The sequence below is a fragment of the Podarcis filfolensis genome, assembly GCF_964270895.1.
Source record: "Podarcis filfolensis genome assembly, chromosome: 6".
In the NCBI taxonomy this organism is placed as follows: domain Eukaryota; kingdom Metazoa; phylum Chordata; class Lepidosauria; order Squamata; family Lacertidae; genus Podarcis; species Podarcis filfolensis.
Genome location: NC_139609.1, coordinates 16621694 through 16641253, shown reverse-complemented (window position 1 = coordinate 16641253; position 19560 = coordinate 16621694). Strand labels below are relative to the sequence as shown.

At 40.0% G+C, this 19560-nt stretch overlaps 1 protein-coding gene across 2 annotated transcripts; it reads right to left on the bottom strand.

The window, feature by feature from the left end:
- Positions 1-1509: 1509 nt before the first annotated feature.
- RO60 (Ro60, Y RNA binding protein) lies at positions 1510-19524 on the bottom strand. Of its 2 annotated transcripts, none has more exons than XR_014549558.1 (9): positions 19007-19144; positions 16797-17399; positions 15971-16191; positions 15679-15825; positions 14445-14582; positions 13417-13533; positions 12241-12677; positions 11359-12195; positions 1510-10783 (listed from the first exon to the last, which is right to left on the bottom strand). XR_014549558.1 is itself a non-coding variant. In XM_083620330.1 (9 exons), exons 2-9 carry the CDS (start codon positions 17374-17376, stop codon positions 10631-10633), a joined length of 1617 nt encoding a protein of 538 aa, XP_083476456.1. In that variant the 5' UTR covers positions 17377-17399; positions 19007-19524; the 3' UTR covers positions 1510-10630. The 2 variants fall into 2 exon arrangements, 1 of the variants encoding a protein (XP_083476456.1); XM_083620330.1 differs by having other exon boundaries at positions 11359-11505; positions 12564-12677; positions 19007-19524.
- Positions 19525-19560: the final 36 nt, after the last annotated feature.

Sequence of the window (19560 nt, the reverse complement as noted above, 5' to 3'; positions counted from 1 at the left end):
AAGAATAAAATGTCACAAAATAGTTATCGAGCTAGTGTGACGTGTGAGGAGTGGATCATTATACCGTCATGGAATCATGTGCAATGAAGGACATATTAGAAATATTTTAATTTGAAATGGCTAGCCAGTGAACTTTTAGTCCCTACAACACTTTCTAAGGGAAAGAGACAATAAAAGGAGTACACTACTAATGCCTTCTCAAAGTTCAGTTTAGTTCAGTGGGTCTTACTACCAGGTAAGTGAGTATAGGAATGTCGCCTTAAAAGTGCTAGAGCAGGGATGCTGAATATTGTTCGACTCCCAGCTGTACTAGGAAGCACAGCCAGTGGTCTGGGATGGTGGGAGTTGTCAAAAAGCATCCAAAGGGACGCAAGTTCACCATACTGCTCTAGAAAGTGGATGTTACAATTCATAACCTTCATGCTAGTGCATTTGTCCCTGTTCAAATCAATTTTATCTCCAAACACATACTTGTTTTTCTCCTGCACAAAAATGACGCAACCACTACATGCATTTAGCTGAAATGGTTGGCCTTCCTATGGCATCACCACAATAACCACGGGAAAACCAGAGCAAATTCCTTCCATTCATTTCTGCACCAAAAAGCCGCCACACCACCTAGAGCCCCCTTAATTGTAAAGCCAATCTTGAAACATATTTTCTCGATCTGAAATTTGAAGTCGGTGATCCTACAAGATACCACAGCTCTGGAACTGTCTTTCTCCTAAATAACTATGTCAGTACGGAGGGGAGCAGGGCAGACATGGTTGAGAAAGCTTACAGGAAGGGTAAGTGCATTGTGAGAATTCGTAAGGAAACACATAATGGTTGTGAGAGCCACCAGAAGCTTAACAGCCAAGGACAAAGAAGAGGAGGAGGAGGAGGAGTTTGGATTTGATATCCCACTTTATCACTACCCTAAGGAGTCTCAAAGCGACTAACAATCTCCTTTCCTTTCCTCCCCCACCACAAGCACTCTGTGAGACGAGTGAGGCTGAGAGACTTCAGAGATGTGTGACTGGCCCAAGGTCACCCAGCAGCTGCATGTGGAGGAGCGGGGAAGCGAACCCAGTTCCCCAGATTACGAGTCCACTGCTCTTAACCACTATACCACACTGGCTCTCACCACAAAGGCCAACTTACATCAGAGGCCTGGAAACAAAGGGTCACATCTAATGAAGCCCACCCACCTGGGCAATAAAAATTTTCTGCTCCTCCAAGTCTGTCATGGAATATCCCCCAACCCTCAGGAACAGGCTTTGAGGGTGCATGGGAGGCTGAAAGGGGGTGGCAGGGAGAAGTCCCATTGCATGAGGGAATGCCAATTTGTGCTACACTGGACCTCACCCAAAGAGGCAGAATGTAGGCATGCAGAGGTAAACAGCATTCAGCACCTGCCCAACATCTGTTCCAGCTGATCTTTATGGCCTCATTTTCCATACATATGCCTACCATTTAGTGAGCCTTAGTACATGCATATTGATTGTGAAGTCATTTAAGAGAATGATAATGCATAGAATTTATTTTGTACTTGTCGTGTTCTACAAATCATAATGTAGATTAGGAACAATTCATTTGCAGCGTCAAAAACCGTTCATGTAATTATTTAAGGATTAGGGTTATGAGTAAGATCAAAAACCACATTGTCTGGCAATGTTCACCTTTCTTATTAAGAAAGTAATCATGTCACAGTTAAAGATGCACTATTTGATTTTTTTTTTAAAAAAAAGATATTAAGGCTGATTTTCCAGCATGTTTAAAGTAGAAGTCAGATACCAACACAAACCTCTTAAGGCCTTTGTGTTATACTCAAATTATTTCATGAAGCTGTGACAGCTGTTTTCATTTTAAAATTAAACCTTCAAGAGGAGATTTTGATTTCGACTTTACACATCCCCGATCCTCTATTCAAAATAGCCCTCTCCATAAGCTGTGTATATAGGTAGTGATTATCAGGGCTTCATTACTCACATTCACAAGTAATGTATTTTGCTCCAATAGAAGGCAGTTTTTAATTCTAAAAAACTGAGCAGCAAATTCAGTCAAAATACAAGCAAACAACAAAATGTATAAACTTCAATTGTAAAAGTTTAAATGGATAAAATTTGTAATTCATAGGCAGTCTTCCTTCTTGTTTTGAATGACATAGTGCACCTTTAACATATATAAAGCAAAAATCACAACATAGAGACCTGAATAATAGCATTTTTCCTGCTATTGCAAGAGTTAAAAGTTTTGCTAAGTTCTTTATGACCCTGTTAAGTAATATTTATCTACCAATTAGACAAACACATACATTTCACACTAAACATACCATTAAAAAAACATTTTGCACAGATGCTGGTAAATATCTCTATCTCAATGTTTCTTAAAGAACTGAAACTGAACCCTCAAGTGAAAACTGATCTTCCCACAATATTAATAAAATAAATTAATCTGGTCTATGGATTACCAATTTGTATTGAACAGCTTTTTGTATATAGGGTTTTCCCACAGTACAATATAGCTCCATCAAATAAATGCAAAAACAAAAACATGCAAAATGCTGGTATGTCTAGGTTGCCTTTATAATGCTACATTAACATGTAAAAGGAATTATTTCTAAGACATTTACACTTTTTATCCTTTTACCACAAAGACCTATTCCCACCCCACCCCACCCATTTCCTATTTTAATGCTAGCCTGTTCAATTGTACACTCTCAGATCTCAGGGTGGCGTGGCTTAAGGCAGAACTCAATTATTTAGGGGGAAAGCTGCATACCTACAGATTCAAATGAGTGCCCATTTCATATGATACATATCTTAAGGCATTCTAAACAATAACACCACTGTTTACCCAATTAAGGCTCTTTTTCATTCTGTAGAAAAAGCTAACACCAAAACCCTATTTACCAGTCTATTAAAACAGTGTCGCCACATCCTATGTTAACCATATTTAGATCTAAAGAAAATTAAGCAGCACTGCAGTTGTAGCAATAAAGTTAACTTTGTTGTACAGTTACACATACAAATTGGTAAGCTTTTAATCCAAAGCACACAATGCAAATAATGTGGTCGCATTTGCTTATAGAGGGACTATATTGCTCCAAATATGTAAGTGTGGTTTTAACAAACTATTAGTCTGGGAACAGCTGCTCAAATTAGAATGTATTGAATAGAAGGTTGAGTTCTCTCCAAGGTGATCAACATACACTTAAAGACTATGTGGGGACTCAGATGGTTGAAAGCTCCTCCATGAAAAATATTTTCTTCGCATGGAAACCCAGATGTTACAAGCACCATGTTCTAGCCAGAATGCAGGTATGTAGTGTGAACAAGGTCTTAAAGGGGCTGCTTGTTACCTATTGTGCTCATAGTTAAGTTTATACTGTGCCACCCTAAAGTGCACTCATCTCGTGTGTTTCCTATACTCCATGAAAATAAAAGAAAAAACAGCAGAGCCACATGCATATACAGTACATTCATACTTCCACAATAGTCATTAACTTCTCACTCACTTTGCGAGTCCAAGAACACATTTCTAATACCACGAAAATTAATTCCGGCCTTCCTCATGTATGTCTGATTTTCAGGGCATTTTAACTGTAAAGCACTTTTTTTGCTTCTCCGCAAGGAAACTGGTGGCAACTGAAGCATTTCCACAGGTTTGTCTTATTTTAGGACATTTTTAATTGAGCTTGGTGAGCATTAATTTGAGTATATACTTTGTAAAGCACTATGTTTTTTTTCTCCTCCGCAAGGAAACCAGCGGCAGCTAAAGCATTTCCTTCAAGCGAATGGGTCCTGCTGTACGACAGAATTATTGCTTTTGCTCAGATTCTACAAACAGAACTTTGGAAACACCAAAAGAACAAAGCACAAAAAAATCAGGTTTTGTTTTTTGTTTTTTTAAGAACTTCATTGTTCTATGCTCATTTTTATATTTCGATTGTACTCAACAAATACCATGATTATTCAACTTGTGTCCCACAGCTTTCTGCCTAACTGGGCCCTCAATTTCTCAAACTTGTTACTAATCTTCTCTAGTGAAACCATCTCAACTGGAGTCCTTTTGTGCCATTCAAATACATGCAATCCCACTCCAGTATGAGGGTGGGAGTACACAAAGCTGCTCTGTGAAACCATCAGAGGCTATGGTCATTGCACCATAGGCCTACGTAGCTGCAATACCATGGCTAAAAACTTGGGAGCCTGTTATTTGGTTGCTCACTGCAACCCACCCACCCAGCTTGAATTTCCCACAAAAGCTTCAACCCAATTGAGGGGTATGTTGGCACAGATGTTAATCATGGTTAGGACTAACCAGAAAAAAAAGTCAGAAGCTGATTAAAAATCCCAATGAAGTGTGAATCGTAGTTAGCATTAACCAGTAGTGATGTAACGCTTAGCCATTGTTGAGGCTCAACTCAAACTTAAGGCCCTCTCAACCAGTTTAATGAATTTGTTGTGTTTGCATCAGCCTATGGGCTCTGTCTACTACTCGACAGAAAAGAACACCTTTACAAAAGTGTAAAGAAACAGCAAATATATATATCTATCATTTTAAAAAGAACAAGGTGAGACTAGCAGCGCAAATCATACCTGGAACAGACAAACCTCAGAAAAGAAAGTGGCCAAACGGAGAAAGGGGAATTAAGATGACCTTTATAACTACTGAAAGGGGAAAGATACCCGATTAGAGCACTATTCACTCAGCCCTTCCCATGTACTTGCGTAAATCAAGTAATGAGAAAAATGAATGGTGGCTAAACAGCAGCTGGGTTGTGAAAGAGTCGCAAGGTAAGACAGTAGCATTTCTGTAGTGAGAGATGTGACAGTATTAAAATATATTCAGAATTAGTGTATGTAAAAACAGTAATGTCATGGTGTATTCCATAGACCCTCAACGATTTACAACTTGTGAGCCAGAAGATGTGACACACACCAGGGATTTCATGTACTCTTCCATGAGCTCAGGAGTATTCTGCACATGTAACAGGAAATTCTCAGAAGTACATGGGCTCCACAGAAACACACACAAGGCACCAGTGCCTGCCTGGCCTTGGATTACACTCTAGCTTTATGGACTGTCTACTTCTCAGCATTAATCAGCTCATGCTTTACAACAACATGCATCCACATTTTGGTGAGCAGGAGGCTGCTCACGTAACAAGGTTTTCCTGCCCTTTTTCTTCCCACCTATACCATATGCCACATTTTCCTGGGGTTTCAAATTGCCAGGAGAAGCTTTCATTCGGGGAGGGGGGGAAGCAGTGGAGAGGATGGGCAGGAAAAATAAGGCCTTGTATCCTCCTATGTAAAATGCAGGTTTGAAACAGCATACAGAAGCAGAAAGAACAATTTCAGTTAAATTTTAATTTGTGTTCCCAAAATCTCATAAAGTGCTAATTGCATCCCTTTTCAAAGAGATCAATTTTTTTCTCATCTCTGCGCGTTCATCAGTCCTGCTAGTCTTCATTTTTCTGATTATTAATTTAGACCATTTATGTAATTATGTGTCTTACCATTTGAAGAAAGACATGCACTTGAAGGAATCAACACACTTTCCAGGAAATACAGTTTTCTTCTCAATACTTCTTTTAGCATTAGGACCTTAATTTTTTATTCTTCCACCCCCAAGTACCCATGTATGCTATTCCTACAATCATTTCTCAGTATTAGTTTTGCACTTCTGAATCCTCTTTTCTAGAGACTACTCAAGCAGCAGCTCCACAATGACATTTATAGGACTTTCCCAGAGTTAATAACTTAGTTCCATTATAATGAGCATATGAAAAACTTTTAACTCAGAATTAACTGTTTGTTTGCCCAAATGCTTAGCATTTTTCTTTTTCTTTTTGCAGAAGCATTCATTCAATTTCTTCAAGCACTCAAACGCTCATAGCTGCTTAGCAACCTGTCCTATATCAACACTTTAATGCTACCTACCTAGTAACCAACTGAAGTCTGGCCTGTTCTGCCCACCTATTTTATTATGTCCCATTGAGATCTGTACAATTTGTTTGCATACAGGGGTGCCCAGAATAGAGGACACAACAGAGATAACTAGCACATAGAAGAATGATTAAGAGCCTTTAACCATCTTGGATGCAGGACCAATTATGATACCTCACCTACTCTGAATTTGCTGCTCCCTTCCTCCTTAGCTGCTACACTCTGCTGCTTCTGCAACACAGGCAGAAAAAGGCAGGATTGAATTTCATAGCATATTGACATCAAAATCAGAATAGCTATCCATATCCCTGAGAAACATTTGTATACTGTAGACAAACCTCTGTGAAACGGGGCTTAACTCCTACATTTTTTCATAAAATATTGGCACAAAGTCCATGAATTGATCTAAAAGGATCACTGATATTGTTTGGAGCAGGCATGGCCAAACGTGGCCCTCCAGATGTTGTGGGACTACAACTCCCATCACCCCTAGCTAACAGGACCAGTGGTTAGGGATGGGAACTGTAGTCCCAAAACATCTGGAGGGCCAAGTTTGGCCATGCCTGGAAAGGCAATTCAGATCATTTGCTTGAAAAACTGAATTCTGAATGCCATCTGGCAGGCAGGTCACAAATGACATCTGGCTTTTCCCATGCTTTTTTGCATTCCTAGAGTGTGTCAAACAATAAGCATTTTTCAACTAAGTCGACCCAGGAGTTCTGGAGAATAAAAACAGCTAGCCTAATCAAAATAACAGACCTAGAACCAATACTTTGTGTATCATAGATTAGTGTCTGCAAAAAATGTCAAAGAGGGGGGAAAAACAATAGGGCTTTGCTAAAAGAGGCATCAAAACTGCACAACCAATAATGCAATATGCTCTTAGAAGACTTTGACTAGCATTTCCTCAACAGCCAACCCACTCTATAGCCATATAGAAAATCTCTTCTGAGGCCAAGGGAAATCTCAAAAGCAATGTATTATGTGGGTGGAGTGGAGTTACTACCCTTTAATGGGGTAGGAAGCAAAATTCTACAGGGCATAGCGACATAATCTGGCACACGTAGCTTTGGCCCTGTATACCTGAAGGAGTGTGTTCACCTCCATCATTCTGCCCAGACGCTGAGGTCCAGCTCTGAGGGCCTTCTGGCGGTTTCCTCACTGCGAGAAGTGAAGCTACAGGGAACCAGGCAGAAGGCCCTTTTGGTGGTGGAGCCCACCCTGCGGGAATGCCCTCCCATCAAATGTCAAGGAAATAAACAACTAATTGACATTTAGAAGATATCTGAAGGCAGCCCTGTTTAGGGAAGGTTTTAATGTTTGATGGTGTTTTTAATATTCTGTTGGGAACCGCCCAGAGTGGCTGGGGCAACCCAGTCAGATGGGCGGCATACAAATAATAAAATTATTAGTGTTAGTACTATTAACTCTTCAGAATCTCACCAATGTTTATGACAGAGGAGTGGCCAACCAGTGGACCTTCAGACACTGCTGTATTACAACTCCCATCATCACTGGATATGCTGACAAGGTCTGATGGGTGTTAAGAGTCCAGCAACATCTGGAAGCCACCAATCAGCCACCCCGGTTTAGGCTCTTCTTTCCTGCAAATCCACTGGCATTCCTCTACAAAGGAACTGGCCCTAAATCTCAGCCTGCAAAACAACTGGAAACAGGCAACTCTCAAACTTACGTGGGAGTTACATTCCAGGGATAATGCATGAAGTCAAAATTACATATAGTCAAAACACACTGGATGCAATGATGGATGGAATTGCAAAAGTTAGGGTGTTTTTTTTAGGTCTGCCCCCTTGTTTGTTTGTTTTTTAATTTGCCAAGTGCATAAAACTGAATACACACAAGCGAAATGTGTATAAGACAAGTTAACTGTACTTAATTTTGAAAGTGTAAAAATATGGTAGTTACAGCTATTCCTTTTAGTTTTCAATGAATTAAATTTGTGCTAAAGCCACACAAAGTCATGTCAGCTTCTTTCTACTTGAACAATTAGCTTATTCTGACTCACCTAACGTTTACACCAAACTTTTACCAACGCTGTACAAAGCATACTTTATGTTAGTAATGTATGTGTAGCAACTATTTTCACACTTAGCAGCAATTTCCTATTCTATCATTTACCATTTTCTGTGCTTTTGATATTCTCATACCTTGGGAGAGGGCAGTAGTTCTGTTCATTTGGTCAGTAACTGTCATTAGTATTTGTTGATCAATCATGCATCTAATCCATGTAGGGCATCTCTCTACAGGAAGAGGCATAATACTCATAACAGAATTATTATCTTTTAACAAGAAGGAAATAATGCCTGCTATGTACACAAGAGCTAATCTAAAACAAATATCACCCAAGATATTAGAAAAGCAGCACAGTGTTATTGTAACATTTTTAGACACTTGCCTCCTTTAATAAAAAAAATTAGACAAGAGATTGCAGCCACAAGTACTTCATATGGCAATATTTTAAATATAGCTGCTTCTGATGGATTGCTGCTTCTGTGAAGGGCAGAAAAGTAACTATGCATCTTGGCAATTACAGAAACAATCTCCTTCTAAAGAACTGTACCAAATTATTAATTATCTTGAATATATTAATCTTGGACTTTTCTAAGACAATGCCTGGAATTTCCAGGTGAAGTACTTACATTACTATTATTGAAAATGTGTTACTCTATTAATCTTTTTGATCAAAAATTTTAATGAATTATTCTACACTTAGTCAAACTTTGCAGTCCTGTATTAAACATATGCCACTACTTACATAACTACTAATGTCTTAAGATGCACATCCTTCAACAATTGCAAATTGTGATTTCCTGGATTCTCTAGCCATTTTAAGAATTAAAAAGGGAAAAAAAATAGCATTTGCAAGTAACATTCTGAAGTTGTGAAAAAATGCAAGTACCTATAGTAGGTACTTTATACAAAATGCAGTGCAAACACTTTTGACTGGATAAGATGCAGGCAGTTGCTGCATCCCTGCTCATTACAATTTAATCAAATGTTCACTAGGCTGAGGCCCATACAAATTGTGGACTATAAAATGTTTGCAGAATGCACTGTGTAATTACTTTGCTATAATTACACTGGATTTTGACAATAGATTAGTGTTTGCATTGAGAAGTGTTTTCAAAAGAACACTTGAAAGAAATTTATCAACCTAGGACTAAAACATCAGAAAGGAAGGATGTGGTTGTTATTTTTTGTATTATATGGCATATTTCAGGACTCCAGTATACATGCATAAGTATCAATTTTGCTCTACCAGTTGCACTGATTAACACTAGTGCCCTGTAAAGAAGAACTCAATATATTAAAACTTTCCGTAGAAGCTGGTGGAAGGAAATGGGTTTTGAACAAAGTGAACAAGGCATAAAGAAGGGCAGTTTGTTACCTATAATGCTCATAGATAAGGTAATGATAGTAGTATGTACCAATACATTCAGCTCCAGAAAAGACCAAAAAAAGCCATTATAATTTAATTAAAACTTCCCCGTTCAGTTTAAAATATATGTAGCTTTTGTACCCCTATCACAGTTGTGTGGTCTAGTGCATTCCATAAGTATTTCCCTATTGTACACAGCTGAGGTGAAAACTACAAGGTTGGTCCATGGGGTTTGCCTGCACTAATAGTATACCACAAATCACTGTTGACTAGAATTTAGCTTCTCACTGGCATCAACTGCACTCAAAATACCTGGAAACCTGTACAGGTTCAGTGCTGTCACACTTAAAAGACTGTTTCAGGGCATATTCCCTACACCATTTACTAGCATGAAATTACTTGCCACAATTTTTATCTTTGCCAACAATCCTCTCTACTTCTTTGTCCCTGTGCTTCAAATGGTGAGGTTTGTAATTTCATTTGCCTTTGATTAAAATGTGCAAAAAGACAAACTTGCTTGGTGATCCCTCTTCATATCAGCAAACGTATAAAATTTAAAATATGCTTATTCGTGAATTAGTGTGATGAGAATGCATGACTACGAAATCGTGCAATTCTTGCAAGACTTGTTTTGAAACAAGGAATGATGAAGGAGGAGGCTGAAGACCAAACACCACCCACATATCCCTTGGGACAATCCAGTTGTCCAAAAAATATCCCAACACTTATAGAAACAGAATCCCCTATAAATAAAAGGAGCACTGAAAGCAGCAAGTTGCCAAAAGTAGGTGTGGTGTACACAATGTGAACCAACACACATTAATAAAAGTGAGTTAACCTGTAGTGCAGACTTGGTCTCGCTTTTCCTTTTCAATACAATGAGTAACAGCTACTCAAGCAAACAGTTATTAACCCAACACAATGTAAAATGTTAAAATCACTTCCCATCCTGGAAGTAACAGAATAAAATTATTCTCAGAAAATAATGTATAAATTGATGGAATACCTTGCTATTGGTAAGCTATTAATAAAATTAAACACATATGGTGTTCCATAGGTATTTCTATAAGGCTTTCCACTGCTATTTTAAAACTATATGCAACAGAAGTAAACAATCTCCCCAGAAAGTGGATTCTGCCTCTACTTGTCTGTACACCCCCTTTAAAAAAGTTCAACTTTCCAATTGATGAGTCAAACTCAGTCATAAGTTAGTACAGTCAGTCAATCCGACTGGTAAGTCCCAGATCAAAGTCTTCAGCAAGTAACAGATTCAGTAAAGCAGGTGCTCACAGATTTAAATCAAATCCAAAGTGAAGTTTCGAATGACATCTGGTGCTCCTGTGTCAAAGCCACATATGTCCAGCATGCCTCTGTCATCTGGGTCTGCAATGGTAAAACTGTTGGATGTCAAGCCACAAACTATCAGCTTGGATGGAATACCCATTCTCTGAAGGAAGAAGAAAAAGAAATCACATTTTTTCCAGTGTGCAGCTGCACAGCCAAGCATGAACTCTTTACAAAAGCCAAGTGTTTACACTTTACTGTGACAGATACAGGAAACCCGGCTGACCTGCCCCACCTCTTTGCATGCAAGACAGTATTCATTGACAATTTCTCTGGGTTTCCAATTCCATCTGTTTTCCACTACAATAACATCCCCCGCTGGCTTGGCTTCTAGGGAGCTTTTATAGCCACACATGCACAAATCTGGTTGACCATGATGCAGACCCACTGAAGAGCCACAAAGTACAGCACCTTACACTGATACTGACCAGAGTAAATGTGAAGTGAGCAAAATGTTTGAAGAAAATTATTTTTGAGTGCTGCTGTTGCAAACTGGAATATTTTTAACAGTGTGCCAGCCACTAGTATTGTAGTTTCAACTGCCACACATAAATGATTCTAAAGAGTTTTTATTTCTGCAACATAGCAGTCATCCTATTAAAAGGTGGGAACTATTTAAAAATCAGCTATTTCCTACAGAAGCAACTTCATGGCAAAGTTGTACAAAGGGCATTTTACCTCTCTATACGTCCTCAAGGCTGTGGCAGGATGAGTATCTCCAGCAAATGTCTCATTATCTGTTAACACAATAAAGACATCAACAGCTACACCTGTCTTCTGAGCCCATAGCATTGGAAGAGAACAATCTGTGGCACCCATTGGAATCTAGGAAAAATAAGAAACCATTACTAACAAAACAAGTCAGCAGACGTTTTAGATGGGAACTGTACTTCGGTTCAAAACTCTACTCATCTCTCATACTGGTGCACTCTGAGAAGCCCTCCGCAAATCCCTGACGACTTCCTATACTCTTCAGCATCCAGGATAAACTTTTTGTTTTTACCCATATAGCTCTCCAAGGTTTTGCCCTAGCATCTCTCTGTGCTCTTATTTCCTGTTACATCCCTGTCCACAACATTTACTCAAACTCTATTGCCAGCAATTGACCCAAAGACTACTATTCTTACAACAGTGTTGGCCACATTCTCTTTCTGTCCCTTATCCCTAGAACTCCTATATAATATCTCTTTCTTTCTCTCTCTACCTTCCAATATCACTTCAAATCTATGCTCAGCCTCAACTGCAACAAAGCTTAAATACAGGCAACTGCCCTTGGTCTTCCATCTTAACCTTGTCTCTTCCTTCTCTACCTGTTACTCCTCCTTTTGAAATTTACAGTGTAAACTCTTAACGCCAGGGTTTTGTTTTTCTTCGATTTTGGCATGCAACTATGTAAAGTGCCATGTACATATAATAATGTTCAATAGCAAAAATGAATTTTAGTTCTATATTTTTGTTGAGTCTATTGATGTTTGATACAGGTCTCGATTCCATCTTTTCAAACAAACTAATTAACTGGACCTAATGGTCAGGGGTCCCTTTACCTTTATCTTTAATCACAGATTTTAAGATCTTAAATATACTTACTGGACGGAAAGTCCCATTGAACACAAGTGGATTTACATCCAAGTCCATATGTATAGGGTTATATATAGACTGGGGAACGGTGAAAATTGCATGAAAATATTATCAAAGGTAGCTTCAGTTTAATTTAAAGGTGAAAAAATAATCTGAGAGTGAACAAGATACTTCAAAATATTATTTATAAAATGTTTTGTTCAAAATGAGGGAGAACGTTTACCAGTAGTTCCCTTTTGCAATTCAGGACAATTAGTTGAACTTCCACATATAAAATTAGAGACAAAAATAAAAGCTTTAGATACCTCAGACATCTTTTGTAACACTTGAGGTAATGTCATGTCCTCAGTCACCGAGCAAGGGACCATTTCATGGGAAAAGGCAACAATATGAGAATCTTTTTCAGTTCGTGCAACAACCTGGTAAGGGTGTTAAACAAAACAGAAAACAAAAAATGAAGCCATGTTATTTTCAATTTGTGTTCTATGTTCTGAAGGGAGACCTAAGGGTACCACTGTCTGTCTCAGGATTTTCAGAGTGTCCACTGCTATAGCCACATTTCCTCTTCAGCTCCTCTCCTCTTGTACTTCTCAATCAAACTTATCACTCTCTAACAGATCCCTCCATCCTCTTGTATCTCTTTTGCTGCTCCAGGTGGCTCCTTCATGCCTTCCTAGAGATGTGAAGGCCTGGGGAGAAAATGGAAAAATTGGGAGGAAACCCATTTCCCCCCAATTTTCCTGTACCTCCCCCCGGCCTTCACATCTCTATGCATTGCTCTAAATGTGCTAATGTGAGACATTTGGGAGTAGAAAGGAGGACATTGCTCCCTCACTAAGTTGTTTGTTTGTCTTCCATAACCACCCCAAATACATGCATGATTATCTGCATCATACTTTTAGATGATAAAAAGTTAGATAGGGGTTATTATGTTTGCTTTGCAAGCATGCTTTTATCTTTTAAAGTAAGCCTTCTTAAAAAATGAGGAAAGACTCTCTAAGGCATCACAAGCTTACCCTACCCCCCCCACTTAGGTTTTTAGGTGTCTCTTGATTAGGTCTGTAGGCAGAGTGCATGTCTGGGCATGAAAGACAACAGAAAGCTAATTCAGCATTCAAATTTGAGTTAAAATAATTTGGTGAAACAAACGTAACTTACCATACACATTGCTGCAGCAACTGTACTAGCATTCAGCACACTACCCAAAACCTTTTGGAACATAGAGTCACTGACATCAATTGCAAGCATGAAATGCTTCCCTGTTGGCTCCATTGTCTAAAGAAAGAGTGTGAGAGGTAAATTGGGTGAGTGGTTGTTATTATTATGCTTTCATAGCATAAGCATACATTGAGAACAAGCAATTGCTACCTTGACGAAAAAGAGGGTGATGTCCAAACTATGGTCATCTGCTAATAATGATGATGATGATGATAATAATAAATAATTTTATTATTTATACCCCATCCATCTGGCTGGGTTTCCCCAGCCACTCTGGGCAGCTTACAGCATATTTAAAAACACAATAAAGTATCAAGCATTAAAAACTTCCCAATACAGGGCTGCCTTCAGATGTCTTCTAAAAGTTGTGTTCTTTATCTTGACATCTGAAGGGAGGGTGTTCCACACGGAGGGCAGCACTACCAAGAAGGCCCTCTGCCTGGTTCCCTGTAACTTCGCTTCTCACAGTAAGGGAAGCAGCTTGTTGTTGTCCCGTCCCCCGTTCCCCACAAGTCTCCAGGTCCGTTTGAGGGACCCTCGAGCAAAGGAAGTCACGCTACAGGCACAACATTGGCTCTTGCCCAGAACTAGAAGAACACACAGTATGAGAAGGATGCACAAGATGTTGTTCTTTATAATCTGTATCTCCCCCAAATACAAGGCCTCAGGGAACTCAGTAGGAGGAAGTGGCTGAAGCAGCGTAATCTGCAGAATGGGTCTCCATGGGACTTAGCCAGGACAAGAAAGGAGGCAGAGAAGCAAAAGATTTCTGTTTTTCAGAGTCCTTAACACACTCTGATAATCCTGACCTTAAACTTTTATTATTAAAATTGAATACTTTCTTAAATGAAGATTGCTCATCTGGAGGCTTATACTATACGTGTATGTTTGGAAAGATTCAAAATAAAGGTTAAATCAACATGCCGTTAAAACAGGTGTGAACTTCTGCAGCTACAACTGATAATTACCTTGAAGGTCTTGTAAAATGAGGCATCAAGTGCTTCCAAAATGTCATTATCAGGTTGCCAGCGAAGTTTTCCCCGATAACCACGTTCTCCTTTGTAGTTTTCTAGTGCAACCAAAACATGGAATGGATGTATTCGAGCCTAGAAAAAAGAGGGCTGCATTCTCAAAGACATATAATTGACAAAACAATATTCTAAATACAAAAAAAGTGTTGTCATCTTAAGTTGTCTTCTGACCATCCTAGCTTACATTAATTTTTCTAAACTTTTGTGTAATCTTCACTTTACACCAAAAGGGGGATTTCAAGATGTCCACACAATATACAGTTGTACCTTGGATTTCAAACGCCTTGGCTCCCTAACAATCAAAACCCAGAAGTGAGTGTTCCAGGTTTCAAATGATTTTTGGAAGTCAAACGTTGGGTGTCGCTTCCACGACTTCCGATTGGCTGCGGGACACTCCTGCAGCCAATCAGAAGCCACGCCTTGGTTTTCGAACGGTTCCAGGAGTCGAACGGACTCCCGGAACGCATTCTGTTCGAGAACCAAGGTACGACTGTATGTTGAGATATCCAGGTTTTTAATTTGTTTTAGGGTTGCTGTTTTTAGCAACTTCTCTCTGATGCTCTCACATCACATCAGATCTAAGCTGTGTTGAAACATCAATACCCTCTGCCTCCAATTAATGTGTTTCTACTCTTTCCATCATACTTTACTCTAGAACCCTCATTGCAGGATTAACCCTCTTTCCAATTGAGTAAAAGAAAGATTTATTTCCCATTTGAGTAAAAGGTTTCTGTTCTTCCTACAAAATGGTCCTTTAAAATGGTACTCAGAATGGAGGAGATAGTAATAATGTGCTGTTGTTTTGTCAATTCCACAATACTTTATCCTTTTCTGAGAAAATGCTTCCCAACATTTTCCTTGATCAATCGATTTCCTGAACATATGGCAATGTGCAGGAGAAAGACCTCATAAGATTCTTGTTTTTATAACCTTATCCACAACACCAGCAATTCCTTAAACTAGAAATAGCGGCCAACTTTCTTCCATCCCTATGCTGTTTGCAGGTTCAATATATTTCAATCAAAATTTGCAGTTCTAAAACTCTTAAGTGTGAAATTGCTGTTTTTAGTTGCAAGTGTAGCTACACCTTCAACAACAATTTCTATTATCAGAATGATCTACTTCAACTGCACCGAGCTGCATTAGCATAATACAAACATGAGAGTCTTACCTTTTTAAGAAGTTTTTCGTTTCTTAGTCTTTCACAAACTGCTGCTACTTCTGGGCTTCCCGGTTCAAGAACAGAATTTGCTGTCATCTTTCCTAGATTCCTCAACATTGCTGTTAAGGGCATCTCCTGTAACAATGCTTTCCACACCTTGTACAGATTGAGATAGAAAGACCAGGATATGATGTTTTAAAATGAGGATATATTACATTTAACCATTTAACAATCAACAGGCAATTTGACATCATCACGTTAACTACGCAGTTAGTGCACATAATAAATTTAATGCACTCACCTCTTTAGATTTCAAATGATTTGTCAGAAGGTGTTCCCTAACTAAACTATATTCTTCTATCAAATGAATCACTTCCAATTCATCCTTTGTATGCTTGACCCTCTCCACTGCCTCCAAATATTTTATCAGTTTTTCAGTCTCAGGAGAAAGCTTGCTGTCTTTATATGTTTCTTGGACTTCCTTCCACCCTTTCATTACATACTTAGTGACTACGGCAAGGCCTGTTGAAATAGAAAAAAGCTATACTCAGTAACTCTTGCATAACAGCTTATTAACAGGATGGTTAATAAGAAGTTTTCTCCCAACTGTCAAGTAAGTGACCAGGTTTTTATCTACAGCAGAATATGCAAACACACATCAAACGTACTGTACATTTACAGCTTGCAGAAAAATATCGAAACTATGATCAGAGATAATTCAGTTATAATGTAAAAAACCAGTAATTTATTAGCTATTTGAGACACATTTTCCCTTCATTTCACTGTATAGAATGAAACGGACCATTCGTAAGTATAAAGTAAAAAAGTGATTTTTTAAAGTGAGATTTTTGTCGTTCTACTTAACATGGTAGTAACAGACTAAGGACCGTTTCTCCCATTATGATGAAAGCCATGAGTAAAATCACATGGTCACACTTCTGTCTAAGTATCTGATTTCAAAATGTGTGGTCACTCATTTCTGCAATGTCTAAATGAGCCTGGGCAACAACAGCTCCCCAGTTTTATGGAGGCTTCATTCCTCATTCCTTCATTTCTTACACACTCAAACAGACAGTGCTTACTCCAGACAATTATAGCTGTAATGGAAAATTCCCAGTTGTTGTTACCTTCGTTTGCAGGCTTCAGATGGGATAACCTGAGAAGATCTTTATGACACCAGCCATTTCTTTTCTTATATTTTGTCACCGCTAAAGCAATAGCCATGTCATTCTTCCCATTGTACCACTCCGCAACAGCTTTTCTTAGGGCACGGCCCCACATGCCACATTTCATGCCCTCCTTCAGATCCTTTTTAAACTGAATGAAAGTGAAGAGATGGGTTGGTATACGACAAACTTCAGGAACAGCCTTATAAGCTGCTTGTTTTGTTTTTGAATCAGAACACTGTGAACAAACGGCAAGCGCAAACAATGCTGGCTCCTGTTTTGCTGCCCTCCCTTCTTGACTGAACGTCTTTATTTCCTGTACCACGTCACAGCCTCTGCCATCTTCAATAAGCCTCAGCAGAGCATCTGCATTTTCAAAGCCCAACTTTTGTTCCTTGATGTAGTAAGTACCTCCCTCAGAACCAAAACACAAGAAACGGCGCAGTCGATTCATGTCGGTAACCTGCCACACGTATCCACCTTCAGAATTTGGCAGCTGCTTTTCATTGCAAGGTTGCGTTTGACTTGTTGCTACTTCCATTGCTTCTCAATGTTAGGAGGCTCCTGAAAAATAGGGGGGTGCTTCAAATAAATATATAATTTCTATGGCTTACCCTATCTATAGTGAGATCTATTGATCTGCATGGATATAGTTATGCTGCACAAAAAGTACCATGCCACAATTCTGAGATTCTGCTACTGTCCAGAAGTTATATCTAAATGTTACAGCCTCATAAGTTCTTAAAATAAAAAACTTGAAAATAAACAGTAGCAAAATCCAATGCCCACTTAAAACAGCACACATTCATAAAACCAGTTTAAATATGAAGTTGTAACCATTTATGGATTATTATCTATGGGCACAATTGTGCTAGCTGCTTTAGGGGTATAATACTATGCTCTACCAGAGATGCACCATATATTTCTAGACAACATATTATTGTTACACATGTGGTTTTTTTTTGCTGCTGTTCTTAATAACGATAAGATTCCAATGATATGATGCAATTATTTGTGCTAGACAAGTTCCAATTATAAGGGCACAGTGATATTATACAAAATAAAACATTGGTCATATTTTTGAACAGAAATTGAAATCATTTCACTACCCAAATTCTAACATAGTTTTGAGTCCCAATCTTGCCTACCAGACAGGTAGATACAATCCTTTCTTCCTTGACAAATTATCCAAGTACAGGGTGCAATCTCAAGTAACAGGCAAATCAAACCACCAAACCAGGATGCAGCAAAAAAAACCAACCCCACTATACTTGATAAACACATGCTTTGGCGGGTGAAAACTGTTTAACAGAAGAATCACTGGCAACTTATTTAAGCTGGAAGGATGCTACACAAATGGGGCGCCACTGAAAAGGCCCTCAGAGGGATGAACCTATTCAACTGCAGAACCACCTCCCTCCGTCCCTGATTTTAACCCAGACAGGGGCAGGTCTCTGCGGGAGGAGCCATTGAATTTGTAGTCTGCCTATGTTTACACTATATATGCACATTCAGCTGTCAGATGTACAAAACACACTCTTCCAAAACTTCCTGCAAAGTTTCGTATTTTGATCAGGCAACAGCAGATCGACACCTTTTCAGGCTGCTGCACTACCGTGCATAAATTCTCTCTCTTTCACACACACACACAGCCCAATGACGTCCATTTATTTTATTAAATCGGTATGCCGCCCTTCAAGACCCGAAGATCTCGGGGCTGGTTCACAGCAAGAAAATGCGAAATAAAACTACAGGCGAAAGGAAGTAATAAAAGCAAAACAAACCCAACAACATGCACGGTGCGGTCCCCTGCTTATGCGCACAGTAAAGGGACACTGCAAAGGAGTTTGAAGGCTAATTTGGGGGGGGGGGATGCAACACCGCCTGTCTGGGAAAGCAACACAAACCCGCGCAAAAACACAAACGCCGCCGGTTTACACTGCCTAGCCAGCTGTTGTCGGTTCGCAGCGCTCGTGTGAGCGCGAGAACGCGTGTGTGGAGTAAGCGCGCACGGGGCGGCGAGAGAAGGCTGGGCGCCGCCGCCAGGCCTTCAGGGCGAGCAGAGGCGAGGGGAGGATTCCCTACGCCGACTCGCCCGAGCCGCTGAGGGAGGCGGACAAGGCGGGTCCTCCGGCGTCCCGGCCCTTCGCCGCCCGAGGATGAAGCCGTACCTGAGCGGCCTTCGGCGGGGTGCGGGGGTGGGGAGGTCCCGGCGGGCAGCACGGAGGCTTCTTGTTCTCCGCCTCAGGACCCCTCGCGGCTCCTGACAACTTCCCTCACGAGAGAAGGACCCGGATGCAGCGGCTCAGGGAGGCCATCCCCCAGGACCCGGATGTCGGCGCCCGACCCCGCCTTCCTGGCCGGCGCTTCCCTCACGCCGCGAAAACAAAGGCCCGGATGGAGCGAGAAGCAGCAGTTCTCTCATCCTCACCCCTCAGCCAACCGCCGCTTGGCTTATGACTCACCCTGAGATATTATAAATCTAATAAATAAATTAATAAATAAGATTCACTTATGGAGGAATGAGAGGTGTCGCTCATGTATCCCTTTTCATACGGGAAAGGAGCCTCCATACTTTCAAGAATTGGGCCTCCGCACCTCAAAAGTGAGGCCCGAGTGAGCTTAGCGACGCTTTCTCCACTTAGCTAGGCCCTTTTTAAGTGTGTGGAGATTTAATAGCCCGCCGGAAGATGCGGTACTACTACTCCCAGCATCCCCTGGCCAT